This window comes from Apteryx rowi, unplaced genomic scaffold (assembly GCF_003343035.1).
Source record: "Apteryx rowi isolate R43461 unplaced genomic scaffold, aptRow1 scaffold_132, whole genome shotgun sequence".
Taxonomy (NCBI): Eukaryota; Metazoa; Chordata; class Aves; order Apterygiformes; family Apterygidae; genus Apteryx; species Apteryx rowi.
The window spans coordinates 1,669,541-1,687,963 of record NW_020447553.1 but is presented as its reverse complement, the minus strand read 5'-3'; the positions used below and the strand labels follow the sequence as shown (position 1 = coordinate 1,687,963).

At 47.1% G+C, this 18,423-nt stretch overlaps 2 protein-coding genes across 2 annotated transcripts; both read left to right on the top strand.

Annotated features, from left to right (window-relative positions):
* Positions 1 to 2,033: 2,033 nt before the first annotated feature.
* Positions 2,034 to 9,332, top strand: LOC112961483 (polymeric immunoglobulin receptor-like). Its single transcript, XM_026056739.1, has 8 exons — positions 2,034 to 2,141; positions 3,529 to 3,876; positions 4,256 to 4,573; positions 4,784 to 5,095; positions 6,168 to 6,264; positions 7,012 to 7,124; positions 7,579 to 7,628; positions 8,094 to 9,332. Exons 1-8 carry the CDS (start codon positions 2,099 to 2,101, stop codon positions 8,298 to 8,300), a joined length of 1,488 nt encoding a protein of 495 aa, XP_025912524.1. The 5' UTR covers positions 2,034 to 2,098; the 3' UTR covers positions 8,301 to 9,332.
* Positions 9,333 to 12,193: 2,861 nt separating this feature from the next.
* Positions 12,194 to 17,809, top strand: LOC112961464 (triggering receptor expressed on myeloid cells 2-like). The gene is made up of 4 exons (XM_026056684.1): positions 12,194 to 12,306; positions 14,996 to 15,340; positions 15,698 to 15,758; positions 16,195 to 17,809. The coding sequence occupies exons 1-4, from the start codon at positions 12,264 to 12,266 to the stop codon at positions 16,421 to 16,423; spliced, it is 678 nt and encodes a 225-aa protein (XP_025912469.1). The 5' UTR covers positions 12,194 to 12,263; the 3' UTR covers positions 16,424 to 17,809.
* Positions 17,810 to 18,423: the final 614 nt, after the last annotated feature.

Below are 18,423 nucleotides of genomic sequence, written 5' to 3'. Positions count from 1 at the left end.
AGCCACTAAGCTCTGCCACTTCCTCCTGCAGTGCCAGTGTGAGACAGGAGGAYACAGAGAGAAGACACTAATTCTCTGTTCTGCCTTTGACACTGCCCTTTCTCTGAGCTCCAAGACACACATGGAGCTGAGATTCCTCCTGCTTCTGCTCTTCTGTTTTTCAGGTAAGAGAAGGGGTGAGGAGATACAAGAGGCAAGGGGAGTCGGGTACAATATTTCTCCTGCATTTGTCTAAGGTTTGGCACATCCATGATATTCCAGCACCAGAAGAATTTTCTGAACGTTTTTACAACCAAAGCAAGTTTCTCCTCAGTTGGAGAAACTCTCTTCACAGCTGGCCAAGGAAAGGGGCCAATTCCAGCTCCTCTCACCTGGAGATTCTGGCTTCTCCAGSCTTGTAAGCCAAGCCACTCTGAGCACACAATTTCTTCCTCAAAAACAGCTACAAGTGTGTCACACATTCAGCACTTCCCCAGCACTAAGTGGCCCAGCTCCATCACTCCCTGGAAGGACTCCGTAGTCACTGGCTCAAGGTGTGACTGTCCTGATGGGATTCCTTCTCTACATGTGCAATACTTAATAGAAACCACAGCTACTTAAGGACAGGCTATATCAGGGTGAATCAAGATAGGAATGCCTTAAAGCATTTATTTCATGCCTGTTAAATGATGCTTAAGGAGTCAATAATTAAGATGCATCTGCAGGATCCCAGGGCCTGAGGCACAGCAGACTAAGTGCAGAGCACTGCGCCTTTGGTCCAGCACAAAGAGCAACTCTGAGGGCAAGGATCCCTATGAAAGCCCCTATCCAGGAAAAGGAGAGTCTTTGGGAGGCAGCAAGGAAACACAAACGCATGTTAAAAAGTTGCTGGCAATTTCAGAACAGGGATCATTCAAATGGCAGCAGTGAAATAATATTTTCSACAGGCCCCGAGTAGGACTAGCACAGATTTACTATCACAGACACAGCACTGACATCCTCTTCTATTTCTTCACCAAGCCTTTTATATCCTCTCTCTTCTGAAGCCTCTGCAGAGCCAGTTTAGGCCTACTAACTACTCCATAGCAGGAATATAATTCCATATGTATTTATGTTCTCTGTATCTCTAGACACAAAGCTTGAATAGGTATGAAAAGATCTGTCCCTGAGCACAGGTCTAAGCTGTAACCAAAGCTAGCAAATTCTTCATCTTTCATTGTCCACTGTTTTCCACTTGATCTACAGATAGTCTGTTCCCTCTTCTCTCAAACACACAGAGACCCCACCAGCTATCTTGGGGACCTGCACGGAACTACAAGAGAAATGGCACTGAGCCACACAGCGCGATTTCTTTGTTGGTCAAGGGACTATTTCTGAATCATGCTCAAGCAAGACAGACCAAAAACGCCACCGCTTCGTGCCTCGGAGCAGTCCCACCAGCTCAGCGGGGCAGAGGCTCAYGCCACACCAGGGCTCTACGATGTTGCCTCACCACAAATAAAACATGCAAAAGCCAAGTGATTCTGGTTTGGTTTCTCCAGCTGGAGACTCTGGGGGAGGCACCCTGCCGGCTCTGCACGTGGCAGAGCACGGGACACAAGGGGATTGGCTGTGGTGGTGGAGCACTGGGACCACAAATGACATGGCCTGCGGGAGGGTCCCTGCAGGTGCAGGCCCGGCCTCCTTGGCCCTGCGCCCTTGAGAGGCCTTCCCAGCACAGCCCTGGACAGGGGCACTTTGGGAGCCCGGAAAGAAGGGCTAGGCTGGGCCAAAGGGCCTGCTCCACCTCTCATGGCTCAGGGCAGGGAAAGGACTGCCCCGTTCCCACTGGTGTGAGGGGAGAGCGTGACGATGGCCACRGGAGAGCAGCAGAGGGCCCCTTCTGCCATGACAGACTGAGCTCCGCTCTCAGCCACTTCCCTAAAAGCACCCTGAAACTAATCCTGATATCAGTCTCRTTGCAAAACATGGTGAAGGATTTCCGTGGGAAGGCATGACCTCAGCCACTTCCTCCAGCCGCGTCAGTGTGAGGCAAGGAGGGCACACAACGCAGACGCTTTCCAACGGGGCACCTTGGGTAGCTCCCAGCAATGCCCCTTCCCTGGGCTTGAGGTCGGCCATGGAGCTGAGAGTCCTCCTGCTTCTGCCGCTCTGCTGCCCAGGTAAGAGAGGGGCTGGGCATAGCTGAGGCTTYCCAGCACACCGCAGAGGAGCGGGACACCCTTCCCCACCCCGGCTGCCTGGGGAGCTGTGCAGACTGTGGGAATCTCACACTGGGATGACTCTGAGCTGGGGAACTTGCTGCAGGGATGGGAAGGCAAGGCGATAGCCCCAATTCCCACCACTGCACAGCTTGCTCCAGCCAGGTCAAACATCCTGGGAGCACAGAGCTGTTGCCTCCAAGCAGCCATCAGTGCCTTCCCCAGCTGGCATTTCCCATGGCATGGCCTGACTSCACTCTGCTGCTCCCAGCAAAGGGGCCCACTGCAGTCCCAGGCTCAGGACAGAGCTGTCCCAGAGCACCTGCCTTCTTCTCCTGCCTTCCCACCAGAAATCACAGAGCTTTCACCTGGTGGTAGCTTGGTGAAGTGGGGCAGGAAGGCTGCCAGCTTCTTGTTTCCCTGGCCAACGGCTTGTTTGTCTCTTGGCGCTGGACCCACGTGTGGCTGTGCGTGTACAGTGCTCTGCGCCCTCCACCTGGGCACAGAGGAGCTCTAAGGACAACTCCTACCATGTGGGTCTTGCCCCCCTCTCCCCCAGCAATTGCCACCTTTCAGACCTGCTGAAGCCTCTGCTGGGATCACTCAGCATCAGTGCACAGACCCTTYGGTGCAGAGACAGCCCTTCCAGGGGGGACAGCACAGCCTTGCTCCCCTCAGTCACTGGGTATCCTCCGAGGATGCAGTAAGGAGGGACCTGCAGGCTGCAGGGAGCCCAGCCTCAGGCCCGCTGGGGACATGGGTCGAGCTTTCATCCCCATGGCAATCACCGTCTCTGCTCCTCCCCTCTCCCCCGTCCCTGCACCGAGTACAGACAGCCACCCTGCTGCCAGGGAGACTTGCCTGCAGCTCCTCCAGGTTGGTGCTGAGGCACACCGCTGCGATCCCCCAGACGTGGGGGGGTTTGGCCCCCGTTTAGCTGGGGGTGAGAGGCACTAACAGCAGCGCTGGGCTGCTGGGGCAGCTCCCAAACACTGCCCCATGCACAGCACTAGTCAGGCTCCAAGGGCAGATGCCTTTAGCACCTGCAAGTCACCAGGTCCCACATTTACCTCCAGAAGAATACCATCATGTAAACTGGGTTTTAAACCAAAGATACTGGGTTTTAAACCAGAATTGCAATCCCAGTTCAAATCTCAACACTTCACACCAATCATCAGCCTTCTTGTTTCCAAGCAGGTGAATTTGGCAAGAGGAATTAATCTCTCTCTTCTCAGAGCCCCTCCAGCCACCCACTCCCTCAGAGGAAGGGGTTTGCTTGGGCCCATCGGGAGGCGGTGGGCAGCCCTGCTTCAGCTCCCCCCTTCCTCACCACTTCTGGTCTTTGCAGGCCTCCAAGCCCAAATACCTGGTGCTGAGGAGAGCAAACGGGAAGGAAGCACTCTCTTCGTCCAGTGTCGTTACACAACGCAGGCTGGCTTCCCTTCACAGAAAACCTGGTGCCGACTGAGTAATGGATTCTGTGAAGCCTTAGTGGAGACAACTTACTCAAACTATAAGTACATAAACCAGGTCACAGCGGGCAGAGTTACAATAGAGGATGACATCAAACATGGGACCATTTCCATCACCATAAGAAACCTCCAGGTACAGGACTCAGGCCTATATGCCTGTGCTTCCAGTCATAACACTGACACATATATTCCACTAAAGAAAATCTCACTGAATGTTTTCAAGGGTGAGTATGTTCCTCTCCATACAAACTCAAGTCTTGTCAAAAAGGAACATCATTCCCTCCCCCGTGCCATCCCTCCTCTCCCACCACAGTTGAACAGCTTCCCCTGAACCTCACAGCCCCCCTCACCCTCCCCAAGCCTTGTTCACTGCCTTCCCGGCTCACACGAGCACGGTGTGAAGGAGCCCCACGGTCCCGGCTGGCCCTGGGGGCTCCCAGCTCTGAACCGTCCTGCTCCAACTCACCCCTTCCCTCACTGGCATGCAGGCCCTGAGCAGAGTTTCCCCAGCGGAGATTTGGCGCGGGTGCCCAGCTCAGTCAGGGAGGTGGACACCCATGYGCCCACGGCCGCCTGTCAGTGGCCAGATTTGCTGTTTCACAGAGTTACACAGGCGGGAGCTGGACTCACTCTCTGTGCAGTGCCCATACAACGCCCAGATGGACAGCACGACAAAAGCCTGGTGCCGAAGGGAAGGTCACACTTCRTGCAACATCGTGGTCAGCACAAATTACCCTTCAACACGGCGTTACAGCAAAGCCCAGCAAAACAGAACCTCAATCTGGGACAACACCTGGGACAAGACTGTCACCATCACCATGCAGAAGCTGCAGGAACAGGACTCTGGCGTGTACCGGTGTCTGCTCTACACACATGCACGTCGCACCCAAATAATGGAAGTCAGGCTCACCGTGTCCAAGAGTGAGTATCTTTTTGCAGGAAAGTGTGGCTGCCCGCAGGTTTCAGCCCCACCTCCCCTGCTTTTCCTCCCCTCCCATCCTGCGCCAGACCACCGAGGAGGCAGACTTACAGCCAGGAAGGGTTCAGCCCACGGCACTTGTTCCAGCCGTGGTGAGGCGATGCCATTATGCCTGTTTTGGGAGCTCACCAAACACGCCTCATGTTTTCCAGGGACTCAACAATACACAGCCAGGGAGTCAGACATACTCTCTGTCCAGTGTCCATACAGCTCCCTAGACTACGGCGCAGTGATGAAAGCCTGGTGCAAAGCGGGAGCTGGGGAAGAATGTGTTGTCCTGGCCCGTACAGACTGGCAGCCGGCTCAGCCAGGCACAACCATGATCCGGGATGACAGCCAGAGGGGGACTGTCACCGTCACCATGGAGAAGCTGCGGGCACAGGACTCTGGCGTGTACTGGTGTGCACTTTATGAACACCCTCATCTTTTCCGAATAGTGGAGGTTACACTCAATATTTCCAGGGGTGCGTATTAGTCTGTAGGGAACCATAGTTGTCTGCAGACTCCAGACCCACTTTCCTGCTCTCTCTCTAGTCGCTGTGCTGCCCAGCTTGTATCACTTCCCAGGTTATGCTTGGACTCTTTTCCCTGCCCAAACCCCAAACCATTTTACTTTCTCACACTTAAAATTCTATCTAATTGCACGAGGGATTGTCACTGAACTACATGGATTTGCTGTGTTGTTTCTCTTTTACATGAGAGAAGCTTCAGCCATCTTCACAGAGGTGCTTCTTTCACTCACATTCTCATGCTACCGATTCTGTCTCTTTATAGTGTCTGACACCATGGCTTTCAAAGACTCTTAAGATTTTTACATTTGGTTGCAAAAGCGACACATTCCATGCCTTTAGACCCATATCGTAAAGAATTTTGACTTGTTTTTTCTTTCAGCGTGATGTTTAACAATAAGTGATAATATTTACCCACCTCATCGTGACAGACCAGTGCCCTTCTTTGTCCTGCCGTTCAGGAATCTGGCAGAGCAGTACTGAAGGGATACAGCAATCGAGGAGTGCAAAGGGGACAGCATAGCTCTTATGTGAAAATCATAACCCTTGGGACTGAATGCACTCTAAGTGAGCAGGCTACTGCATGCGCAATCTCCACTGGGGCACAGCAGCAGTCCTGGAAGCAATTCTTACCGCTAAGCCTTTATGCTCTTTGTTTACTTTTCACAAGTCCCTGTCTGCTTATGCCTAGTGTTGTTAAATACTTCATTGCTACCTGAAGATCTGTGCCACAGATCCTATCTTCCTGCACCTATAGCGCATACCCCTGCCATGTAGTGGGGTGGGAGCACAAAGCACAGCTCTTGTTGAGCGCCCTCCCCCTGCCTCACACATTTTGAGCCTTACGTTGCTTTCCCTGCTCCCAGCAAGTCTGGATGACACTGGTTACAGCCTGGGCAACTTGTCTGTGTTGTGTGCCACAGCATGAGTGGATTTATACCAGCGGTAGCAATGCCAGGAATGTCTAGCTGCTAAATGCAAAGTAGCCCCAGAATGATTATTCTTCTCTTCATGTTTGTGATTGCAGTTTCAACTGAAACAACTTTGTCAGTTACTGCAAGCATAAGTCAAACAACTCCTTCTGCCAACAATGCCAGCTTCACAACCACTGCACCGCCCAAAAGGTAAGACCTAAAGAAAGTCTCTGAGCTTGAACACAAACTAGAATTATTAATGTCTCATCCATGATATGCCTCTCTTCCTGGGATAGGCAATCTCTGTGCATTCCAAAGACTCCTGCTTAAAGAGAAGTTAGGTTTGACAGGTGTCCTTACAAAAAGTGCCCTCTCCTCTTCCAGCTCCTGTCCAGAAAGCAATTGCAAAGGGAGTAGATCGACGAAATCAAGTTGCAACTGTTCTGGGAATGAGGCTGCCTTTCCACTCTTTTACCTTTAACTATTTGGGTTGTGCTCTTTGCAGCAATAGAAACCCTCAGATTCTGCCCCAAAGCCTGCCTTGCCTTTGTGCGTTCCTGGCCATGAATAGTGAAATAGTCTTCAGATGCAATTTCATCCTTCTGCTGTCATGTATAGGACAGCAACACCTAAGAGTATAATCACACATCAGCTCTCAGTGTGCCAAGTGCAGAAAACCATAGGAGGAAAAGTTAGTACCTTCTCCAAAGAGCTTGGAATTGTGCTCTGAACCTTGAACACTGATTTGTTTTAAAAACCTAGAAAGTAGTTTAGCTCAAAAGGCACAGCCAAGTAATAACAATCTAGACAGCATTGCTCCATGAGAACCAAGCTCTCCTCACAAGTGCATAAAAGCTATTCCTGCCCCTTGTTGGTCACCTTTTGGCAACAGGCCATGCCAGCATCTTGCTGTGTTGCCATCTAACACTGATAACTCCTTTGCTCCTCCAACTTCAGCTCCAGTGTAAATATCTTCATCCTCCTCTCTGTGGTCCTGGGCATCCTGCTCATCCTGGCACTTATCAGCATGATAACACTGTACATCAAGAAGTGCAGGCAACCGAGACGAGGTATGTGGAGACTGGAGATGCCTCCCATGTTCTAGTCAGTACTAAATAGAGTTGTCTCTGGCCATCAATTTTCCAGTCCAACTGAGCTTATCCCCAGCTCACAGTGCCCTGGAAAATATAAGGCAGGTGCAGCCTGGGAAGCCTCAAGGCAGGCCTTACGCTGTGATCTCCTCTCACAATAAATCAACCTCCTGCTCCTGTTCCTCCAGACTCCCCACAAGACACCTCCTAAATCCAACCAGGCCGGACATTCTAGGGGAGAAGTAAAGTGAGAGCAACATGTTCACTGGCAGATTCAGGGTAGATGGGTCTCACTGGCACACTCATCCCTCCCATCACATCCATCACTGGGCCATCCCACAGCCTTTCCCTAAACTCCTATAGCATAGTAAATGCTCAGGCATTCCATGGACTTCTCTACTTCTAAAACCTCTGATTTTGGCTCATTCCTAAGGTAACAGACAAGCAGAAGACATTTATGACAAACCAGAAGACACAGCACAGGTAAGGAAAACAACAGATTTCCCATATGGTACCTGAATCCCCTACCAATAGTCTGTGAGGAGCTAGCTGGCTCATGTGATAAGAAACTTCATGTTCATTTTGGTTTTGAGCAGGAGGGAAGGTGATATTTAATATGCCACCAGAGAGAGGAATGTTCTTAGGTGAACAGAGAGGGGTAATGTTAGGAAACTCCACTGGAAAAAAAAAAATCTAGTGGAGCAGATTCTATCAGTCTCTGAGAAATGACTCAACTACTTAGACTAGAAGTAAAGGTTGGAAGCTGAAGTTGTAATATGTATCAAGGAAAGGAGCTGAAGGAAAGGGTTTGCTCTTCCACCTCTGCCATGACAAAAGGTAACTTTCTACATGACTCTCTTTCCCTCTGAGACAACCCTGTTTTTTTGACAACTGCTGTGGCCTGGCACTGACTCATGCTGACAAGTGTTTTCCCTTTTTTTTTCATAGTTTCAGAGCACTGAAAGAATGGGAAGTCCCAGGAATGACAGCAAAGACCTAAAATATGTTACCCTGGACTTTACAACCCAGCTCAGCCCTGAGGAACCTCTCTACGCTAATGTTGGACCAAGTCAGGCTCCCAAGAAACCCAAAGCTGAAACTGTGGAATATGCTAACATTGCACTTAAGCAATTACCGACGAATGACAAAGGATGAAGCACAGGACTCAAACAATCCAGAAATGGGAGAAAAGAAATGGAACACAGAGAGGGAATGGGGAGTAGCAAGTGTCTGCAAGGATACGGGGAAAAGAGCTAAGGTTTTGCTGCCATGTATACCTGAAAATGCATTTTAAGACTTCCCTCCTATGGGAGGCCAGTAGCAAATTTTGTCACTGCTGTGCAGATTCTCTCAGGTCAGAGGGAGGTGCTGGGTAACTCTCAGGATCCCTTGCACATCAATTTTCTTGGATTCTATTAAAATGCAGATTCTTTTGGAGAGGCAGGTATGGAGGAGTGACCTTTTTAAGAAGAGCAGTACTTGCCTGGCCGTGGGTGGGTCTGGTATTTCAACTATGTTCACTGGTAGCTCTATCCTCCTAAGGGTTCAGCAGCTATGGCCAGGGAAGCCCATTGCAATGCTGCTGTATAAAACTCTAATCCTGATGTGACTGGGTTCATTTGTCACATAACGGGTGTGGGGGTATCAGTACTGGAGTTACAGGAATAAGCAGAACCAGCATCTGTCTAAAGGGAAATATCTAGAGGGTGCATGGCAGCAAGCTGAAATGCTGCATTGCAAACTTTACAAACTGCTGTATGAATCAGAGCATCAGAAGGTCTTCTAGCTACAAAACCACTGCATGTATGTGCAAATCCCTGCATAGCCTCAATTTATCGGTCTGCTTAGGTAAGAGAAATAAGATGGTAAGAGGCTTTCAAATAAAAGTAAATGTTTAGCTTTAGAGCAAGAAATAGAGTGTGCACACACAAGTTTGGGGTAGGAGAGAAAGGTGGTGATGTGACTTCTGAGTGCATGCACAAGTGTCCCATTATGGAGTGCAGAAAGTTGTGGGGTAGATTCACTGCAGCTGCTGTGGATAGCACTAGTGAGAGCCTCCAACACTGCACCTTCTACACAACTCAATTATTTCCAAATTCGAGGGCTGAATTTGCACGCAGGCAGGGTTGTCCACAGCCACAGCATATTTATGCAGTCTCTATGGCCTGAACACTGAAAACAGAACGAAGCAGCGAGTGAAATCTGTAGTCACAGGCATGGCTTCCTATCTGTAGCTTGTGCAGGCTGCTCCATCCTTCCACCAGCTCCTCATCAAAGGGCCTTACTCTGTTCAACAACTGCTGGCTGGCCTCCTGGCCTATACCCTCTCTTCCCCGAGGATGCACAAATTGGCTGCTTAAACCAAAGCAATGCGGAATGAAGACAAGGTAGGGAGAACAAAAAATGAGTATTTCTGGAAAAAAAGAAGGCAACAACGTGCAGTACTGCACAAGAGGAACGGACAGGGCACTGGGACTTTTTGAACAGAATTTGCCTTACTGTGTCAACTGCAAGGACAAGCCCCGAGACAGATATGAGGAAGGTTTGTACAGACAGTGGTGCAGAGCAAGAAACTGGCAGGCTGAGCAGGGAAGCTGCAGGAAGCATGACAAAGACACCAGAGGAAGAAGTATGAGCACAAGAGGGCTGCTTTCAACATCAGGTGGTATAACAGAAGGGAAGCAGCAGTTAAGAGTGGATTATTTACAAAAGCAGATGTCCAAGTGGGTCAGACATGCAATATATCTACAGATCACCAGTGGAGGCAGGCAATCTCCAAGACTTGCTACAGGAACAGAGGACAGGCAGGAACTTCATCAAATTCCTGCTGTCACGAATAATCTTGCCACAAACTCTCAAACACCTTTCTACAATACGCTCAATTTCTTGCCCCCAGTGTTGTGAGGCACCTCTGCATCTCTGCAGGAATGKCCTCTCACCAGTCTCAGCTGTAGCTCTCTTTTCTTTTGCAGCACTGTGCTGTAATTTTAGCAGCTCTTCTCGGCCTATCCACCAATGCAGCTGGAGAAATCCTGCATGCCTACTCCCAGAACTTTTTTTTCTTTTTTCCCTACACTTTAGCAAGCTGAAAGCTAGCTGTTGTGGCTTCTTGCACAGTCGCAGGAGACCAGAATGCAGGCAAGACTTCATGGGAGAGCTCAAGCTCACTAGGGGCTTGGACAGTGATATCATTACCACCCTAGCTCTCCTGGAAATACTCCACATGATACATTCGCTGCCTTTATCTAGTAATCATCTGGTGAGTGATGTGAAATGAGTTTGCTGGGGCTCAGCCCAGTTTCCCCAAAACACAAAAACCTCACACATTTTTTGTCCTCCCCAAGCTCTGCAGACCCCGCAGACAGGTAGCAAATCAAAGGGCCTGAACTACCCTCTCCTCACAGGCCACTCAAATCCAGCTTTCCTATAGACCTCTCTTGCTACGGCTGCAGCAGGGAAGCTGATTTATTCTTTGAGGTTTTCAGAGTTGACACTTTTAACTTGAAATAAAAGAAGGAAAAAGAAAATAGTTCCAGAAATCTAACTCATGATTCCTCCCTAACTCTCTGCCATTCATGCAGTCAGTGGGTCAAAAATGCTACTAATCATCAAGAAACACGAGGTACAAGACAGCAGAGAATAAATCTTCYGATATACATGAGGGTCAGAACATGCCTGAGAAAGGAAGCTCAGGGAGAATAACGAGTGGGCAGGCTCTGCAAGGCTTGAAAATGGAGCCAAGAGCAGGACTTCACTGTAAATTCAGAGTCAAAAATTAACTGAAAAATCCCTTATAGTAGAAAATGACTTTATGACAAAAAAGGACATTTTGTAGAAAATGTCATTTTTTGTCAAGAATGTTCAGGTTTGCATGGAAAARTGAGATGAGACCATGGAACAAAAAAAAAATCATTAAAAAATTAAAAAGGGGGGAAGAAAATATAGTTTCCTGACCAACTCCAACTGTAGCTCAAAAAGAAGCAAGACTTGGGAGGAATCTGGAAAAAGCCCAGAAAGGTTGGGCAAAGTGACCAAAATAAGACAGTGGAATAGTAAGACTAGAAGATGATTAAGTGGAAGAGATACATTTTCAGGGAGACAGTTCCTTCTGACCAAAGAGAAGCTCATTGTAGCAAGAATGAACCCTAGCTGGAGTCAGGAAACCCCACAGAGAATTTCTGGATGCTGCAAGGGACCATTTCCTTAAACATAATTTAGAAGAAAGAAAAAGAAGGCTCATTTATTAATGGATAGATCTGCAGATTTATCTACTTATTTCCATGTGTTAAGAAGCCAGGATCTATTAGTACTTGCATGGAAGGTCTCCAAGTAAACAAATTCAGCAAATTAAAAATAGCAGCCCATCCACGGTCTATCAGTTTGCTAATGCTATAGGAAGCTCCCTTCATTGCAATCCTAACTTCTGAGTCAGCATGGCACTGATGACCAATGCAAGTTAAACTAATGCCCTGATCCCTTGATCTTATGGCTCTTTCCTCTAGGTACAAAATAAAGATGTTACATCTCCTGTCTGTTCTGCTCTTCTAGAGCATCTCACAGCTTCACCCCAACACAGTGTTCTTCCCTTACTGTCCTCAGTCATGTGTCAAATAGGAACGTCTCAYACACAGCTTCTTCTAAATCTCCTTTCCACTGAAGATGACCTCCAAGATTACGTCCCTGCCTTCACTTCACTCTCTTGATGCTGAGTTACCTGACAGTGTCTTAATAAGTGCCGCCCTTTCCCTTTTGGCATTCCAGAAATTCACCCCACGCAAAGCTTGCATGTAAAGACTGCTCTGATGGATAGGCACCATTGCTGAGCTCAGAGGGACTCCAAGTACCATGGTTTCAGGYCATCACATGATGCTCTCTTTCAGGCTGTCTAGACTAAATTCTGGCTGTGAGCGGGCAATGCTGATGCCTGAATTTTCAGTCTGCAAGAGAAATGCCTGTCCCTGGTAAATTGCTCAATGCGCAGGACGAAAAAGATGCCAAGTTCCTGTGCTCATTCCTTCCGGCTGAGCAAGAAGGGAGCAAAAGCCAGCTGCTCTTGGGCAAGAGTCCTTTTTACTTTTGTTCAGATTCCACTCTTGTCCCCTGCTCTGCTGGACAGACATGGAAAAGCTCGTACACCTCATCTTCTTGGTTTTCTTGTCAGGTAAGAGAGCGTACAAGGCATTGGGTTTCGGTTAAGGGATAGGGTACAGGATTACTGCAAAACTTCATCTTTTCCTGCACCTAGCATGAGGTACCAATAAGGCTATGGGAAAAGACTGCACAAGCCTTGAGACACGATAGCTTGTTCTGGATGCAAAGACAACTTCATTGTAGCATGCAGCTCTTCAGGAGAGCAATACACTTACTATGGATAAAGAGCTCTGCTGCCTGTCAGTGCACTGCAAGATCCAGTGCGATGCAAGCAGAGGGAGACTAGAGTATTGCAGTGTGTTCTGCACTCTAGTCATCCTCCTCGACTGTATTGCAGTGATATCAGACTCCTTCCTCAGGGTTTGTCTTTTCCCTTGATTTAATGAAGGGCCAGTGATGATCCAAGTGCTCAGCTCTTCTCAGAGGAATCCTTTGAGTCAAAACAGGAAACACTGTTGACAGAAGTCTTATGTGCCTCCTCAGAAAGTGAAATTGCAAAATCCTATTTGTTTGGCATTTGTAGGGGTTTGGATGTAAATTGCAGYAGCTAGGGTTCACGCAGAACAAAACAAAGTTCAATGAAGTAGGGACAGCTCTGAAATCTTGGAGACAATGAAATGAAACCCTTAAGCTAGGGAGCATGTCTCTGTAGAGCATGACTCTCCCAGTCTCTGACTATTTTCAGCTCAGAGAGCAATGTTTATCTGAAATGAGAAACAAGGCACAGGATCCAGCTGGTATTTTCAGTTGAGAGCTTTCTTTCTGCAGCCACACTGTGGAGATCCAGATACTTACAGCAGTGCAAAGAAAGATAACAGATTTAGGCTTTGGGAGCACAGAAATCTGTTTCAGTTATGACAAAAAATCTGGATGAGTTCAGAAAAAAAGTCCACTATACTTTTTTCAGTAATGAAGAACATGGCAGGAAAAACACAAATAGTAAATGGCCTGTCAGCAAACTTGCTCAGCAAGTTAATGACACAAAGTTTTCCATGGGGGCATCAGCAAATCTTTAAAAGCCATGATTCTGATCAAGAGATTTTTGCAATGCTGTTCCTGGTCAAAAAAAGAAATACCTGGGGCCACCCCATATCAGGAACGAAGGATCTGGTAGAACTAGGGGCGGGGAGGGGGCCACAATAGAAATAGAAGAGGAGGTTACAATGTTGAGATGGATTACACAGGCTGCACTTGCAGGGCTCAAACTATTGGGTGAAGCAATATATCAGGATGAAGACCTGTAGGTGCTGGATACTTGGAAAGCAAAGATCCATTTTTATGCCTTCCTCTAGTCAAGCCTGAAAATCCTTCAGTTGTTTTCTTTTTTTTTAGTTTACAATTCACTCAGAAGGTAGAAATTATTTTAAGAAGTGTTATTAAAAGGCTCAGTCAGCACAAAGTCAACAACCTATTTTTCAATTTATTTCTGTTTTTAGCACTACCTAGGGTTTCACAGAAGCCACTAGCCTCTGATTTTTTTTCCCTTGAAATATACAGATTTCCACAAATACCACATTACACTTCTGTCTGGAAGTATTAATAGTTTTGACTGTCCCTTCCCCATTTGCCTACCATAAAGAGGAATGGAAATTAGAAAGAAGGAACTAAGGCAAGAAAGCCAAGCAGCTGAACACAAGTTGTCAACAGGACTAAAATTAGTAGGATATTAAAAGATAGGGTGAAAAAAATTGCAACGACCTAGCGTTAAAGATCAAGAGCTGGATTAATAAGACATTGTAACAGCTAACTGGACACTGGTTTGTAGCTGTCACTTTGATTCCAGCTTTTGCTAGGGCTGTGTTGCTTCTCCCTGGCTGTGTAAAGGGCCTTAAAATGGGGATAAACTTCATGGGCGTTTACTGCAAAGGATCTTTTCAGCAGCAGAGAGTACTTTTCAGAATCAAATCTGCATGTATGAACATATGTAGAAGGGCACAAGGCCACAACCTGAAGCAAGCTGCCTTGCTGCAGCTGTATGCACGTAAGCAGCTTGGATGCTGCAAAGGAGCGGTGTGATGTGACAGCAAGACATGTCTAGCTGAGAGTTACTCAGAAACAATTTGACATTATTGGGACAACCTATGTTTTTGTGAGCTGCCTTGTATAAAGAACTTTTGAAAATCAAGACAACTTGCCTGGTCCCAAGACAACATACTTGAATGTCCAGCTTCATGGCCCTCAGCACCAGTGGAAAATGCAGGTTTACATCTAATCCTTTAGTCAGGCTGACAAATTGCCTCCTGTTACTGGGCAGGATCCCAATGGCTACAGAAAGCATGGCGTGGCTGAGCTCCAGATTGCAATCCAGGGCAGTCATCACAAGGCCAGAAGGGGAAGATGAGAACCAAAATTTTCTGAGCTTCAGAAAATCTGCAAATATTAATGAAGATGATACCTCCTCCCTCCTTCAGTCCCTCACAAAAGAACAGCTGCCTAGCAAGAGCCTAATGACATACCCATTAGAGGGACCAGTAGAGAAATATTTCGAGAAAGTCTGAATGAAGACACTGAATCTGAGCACATTCATCTTTCACAAGGGAGGTGGACAGGTGACCCAAACCTACAGTAAAGATTCTACCGTAGATAGCAGCCATCACTAGAGTTGTAAAAGAGGAAAAAGAGATTTGTTTAGCATGAACATAGTGATAAGGGATAGGTATGAGAGAGACTTAGCTCACAGCTTCCTCCTCCTCTCCCAGCGACCTGTGCTGCAGAGAACATCACCGTGGTATATGGAATGGAAGGTGGGACCATTTCTATCAACTGCACCTATAACCCCTGGCAGCAGCGGTGGAGAGAAAAGAGCTGGTGCAAGCAAGTTGATGAGATCAAGTGCCAACATGTGGTGAGTGCCCGCCGCTTCTGGCTGCAGTTCCTGAAGAACAGGAATGGCACCACTTCCATCAGTGACAATGTCCATGAAGGGGTCCTGACAGTGACCATGAAGAGACTCAAGAAGCAGGATGCTGGGCTCTACCACTGCAAAACTGACTACTTGGGAGAAACAAAGACCTTAAGGAAGGTGCAAGTGGAAGTGCTGACAGGTAGGTCCTGGGACTCTGAGTTTCATAAGTTCACAAGTTCTTACTTAAATTTCAGGCATGTCTGCAGACGCCAGTGCCTCACTCTGGCAAACATCTAGTCTTGTCTGGCCTGTCTCCAAGGAGGTACTGTGCTTCATTTGCCTCTTTCTAGTTCCTGATTTACAGCAACATGATCTCACTGTTGCAAGACACCCAATGCRTGTCTCTTCCCTTGTCAGCACCCAGATTAATCTTTGGGCACACAGCCCAGTGCCCAATCTCACCTTGGTTATCTATGCCTAGCTGGGATACTGGTGTTGGTAACACCAATGCATATCACCTTTAAACATTTGCAGACTAAACTCCTCTGTTTTCTAGTATCAGGTATAGTGCAGACCGAAATGCCAGAGGAGCCTAGTGCTGTGCAGAGCATCTCCAGGTAAGTCGTAAAACTCCTTATGCTGTGATCTCTAACCTTCCTAGGGCTAAAACAGATTAGTATTTGCACCCTYTTCGAAGCTGAGAGGAATACCACCATGTTATGCTCTCTACTTCTTCCTAATCCATGAAAATTTTCAGAGCTGCTGTGTGTTTTCTAAGTAGCAGCTGTTTCCTAATCCAGAAAAAGCAGCATTTCAATGCCAGGCAAAACAATTCCTGCAGATCATAATTAATCCATATGTGAGATCTTATAGTTAAAACCTATCATAGTTGTTCTAATCTTCCAGACTCTGYTGCGCACAGGTGGGGACTGCCTACTGAAAGGGATGTTATCATCTTTGCATTGTATATTGCCAAAATACAAGAGTGCCTTTAAAGGTTGAACAATCCCCTTTCTAGTTAAGCCTTACTGTTGTTTTTATGGTTCCCCACAGCATCACTCCTGAAGCTGATTTCACTGTCTTCTACATTGTTACCGGATTCCTGGTTACTAAGTTCCTGGTGGCTGTGCTGATCTTTACCCTTGCCAGCAGCAGGAAAAACAGAGACACAGACACAGAGCAGAACCAGAGCCTCAATGAACAGCAGCTCCTCCCTTTCCCTGGCAGCCTGGCTGAGCATGCACAGCATGGAATCAGCCCCTCCTGGGAAAACACTGCTTAGAGCTGATCCAAAGACAGCARGGAATCGCATGGCAAAGAATGTCAAATATTCGCAGGCAAAGAAAGCTTTGCCACCTGCCATAAGGATYGCCTACTAAACATAGGTAGCAATGAACTCTAGAGAGCGAATGCCAGCATCTGCTACCTTTTYTCATTGCCTCTGACCAACACTTTTTTCAACACAACAGAGCTGAAAAGATGCTGCCAGTAAGATCTGAACCTGATGGAAGGGGACGGGGCTGGGAGCTGGGAGGAAGAGGGGATATAAAGTATTTTTACCAAGAGATCCAGCACAGACTTGCCTGCGTGCAGAAATGCTTCTGCAGGAACAGGAAAGGTGAAAGAGCTCTGCTCTGTTCTCCCCTAGCTCGGCGCTAGGTCAGATAAACCTTTGCTGCTCTGCACAGCTACTGGCAGATGCTTTGTTATAAATTATTAGTTATAGACTACAGACACATCAGTGAATATATATAGAAATTCAAGTGATGCCTCTCAATCACCATGTGTTTTTGGGAGCAATTCACAAGCTCTGTAAACTACTCATCCATAAGATGTAAAAAAGGAAAAACCTTACTGTGTCTCAAATCTCCAAGGAATTTTCCTGATTCATTGAAGATTAGTGTTAAAGAGCTAATAGCTTTTTTCAGCATGTCTTACCTATCTCTATAAAACCCTTGAATGTTTCCACCCAAAAGCATGAAATATAGCCAGTAGCAGATGGTTTGTATTAAAAACTAATATTACTATTTGTCTAGAAATCAGCTTTGTAACTGAGATTCCTCTCTCTAAAGACTGAAGCCACTGCCACAGTGATGGCAATGCAATTCTCTCTTATCATCTGTAGAGGGGGCCAGTAACTGCACAGAGTTATTCCAGATGGTCATCCCTAGTATCATTCCAGTAGGGTCTGAATTGAGACCCATCGAGTTCATGTCATCTCAGAGTCTTCAAGATGATGAAAGGACTCGCTCCCAAAGATTACCTTGGACGGTGTGGATCTTTGCTGGACAGTCACTATGGAAAGGCATAATGAACTGCAAAACATAACAGAAAGGGATGTGAATTCTACACTCAGCTCTGAGCCTGCTTCCTAATTTCTCAAATGATTTTGCAAAGAATGAACTGTCTTGCTGTATTTCTCCCTGTACTTTTTCCACTTGCTTAGGGGGATGTTACCAACATGTGATCATTGCTCATCGCTCCCAAAAGTGAAGTTGCATTTCAATCTACCAGAAAGAGTTCTCATTACATAATACTGAACTTCACCAAAAAATATAAAGGCAACAAGCATTCAACTAAGCCCACTTTTCTACTCCAAACCCAGGGCCATTCACACTTCTTTTCCCTACATTGCTTGCAAAGCTAAATAAAATCAGCTTTGATTATCCTGCTTAGTGTGACTTCACRATAGAGTTGGAGTACTCTACAGATCATAATATATCATCCAGAGAAGAGGTAACCTTTAGAACATGCTGGTATGTTTATAACGTACAGAAATGCTCTGAGCCCACCTCTGAGCCTCTTGACACATCCAACCAGTTCCGTTTAGCAACATGCAGAAACAGCAGCTCAGATCCCAAAGGCAGGCCAGACTGTTCAGGGCTGTGTTCTGTCTAAACTAATTCCCTCTGCTTCCAGAGGGTAAATTAGCCCATATAGAGTCACACGCCAATGCAGCTGTACTGCCAACACAAAGCTAGCTTTGGTATTCCTAGATGGTACTGCARTGCCCAGTGTAGACATATGCTATAAGACAAAGGAATTGCTCTTCCAATCAGGAGGTCTGGGTCCTACTCCCAACTCCGATCTGCTGAGAGACCTCAGGCAGAACCACCATTCACCGCCTCTACTATGCCAGTGGACATAATGCTGATTCTCCACCACTGTACAAGTGCTTTGAGAATGAGGGGTGGAAAACTTGCACGGAAGTGCAAAGCAGCAGTAATGAAGAACACATACAACTGAAAGCTGCTCTGTAATGTGTTAAGGTGGCACTAGAGA

Excerpts from the sequence above, each read along its gene's own strand:
- LOC112961464 (XM_026056684.1), top strand. The coding sequence starts at position 12,264 with ATGGAAAAGCTCGTACACCTCATCTTCTTGGTTTTCTTGTCAG. Across the intron at positions 12,307-14,995 it reads CTTCTTGGTTTTCTTGTCAG|CGACCTGTGCTGCAGAGAAC; the intron begins GTAAGAGAGCGT and ends CTCCTCTCCCAG. Across the intron at positions 15,341-15,697 it reads GCAAGTGGAAGTGCTGACAG|TATCAGGTATAGTGCAGACC; the intron begins GTAGGTCCTGGG and ends TCTGTTTTCTAG.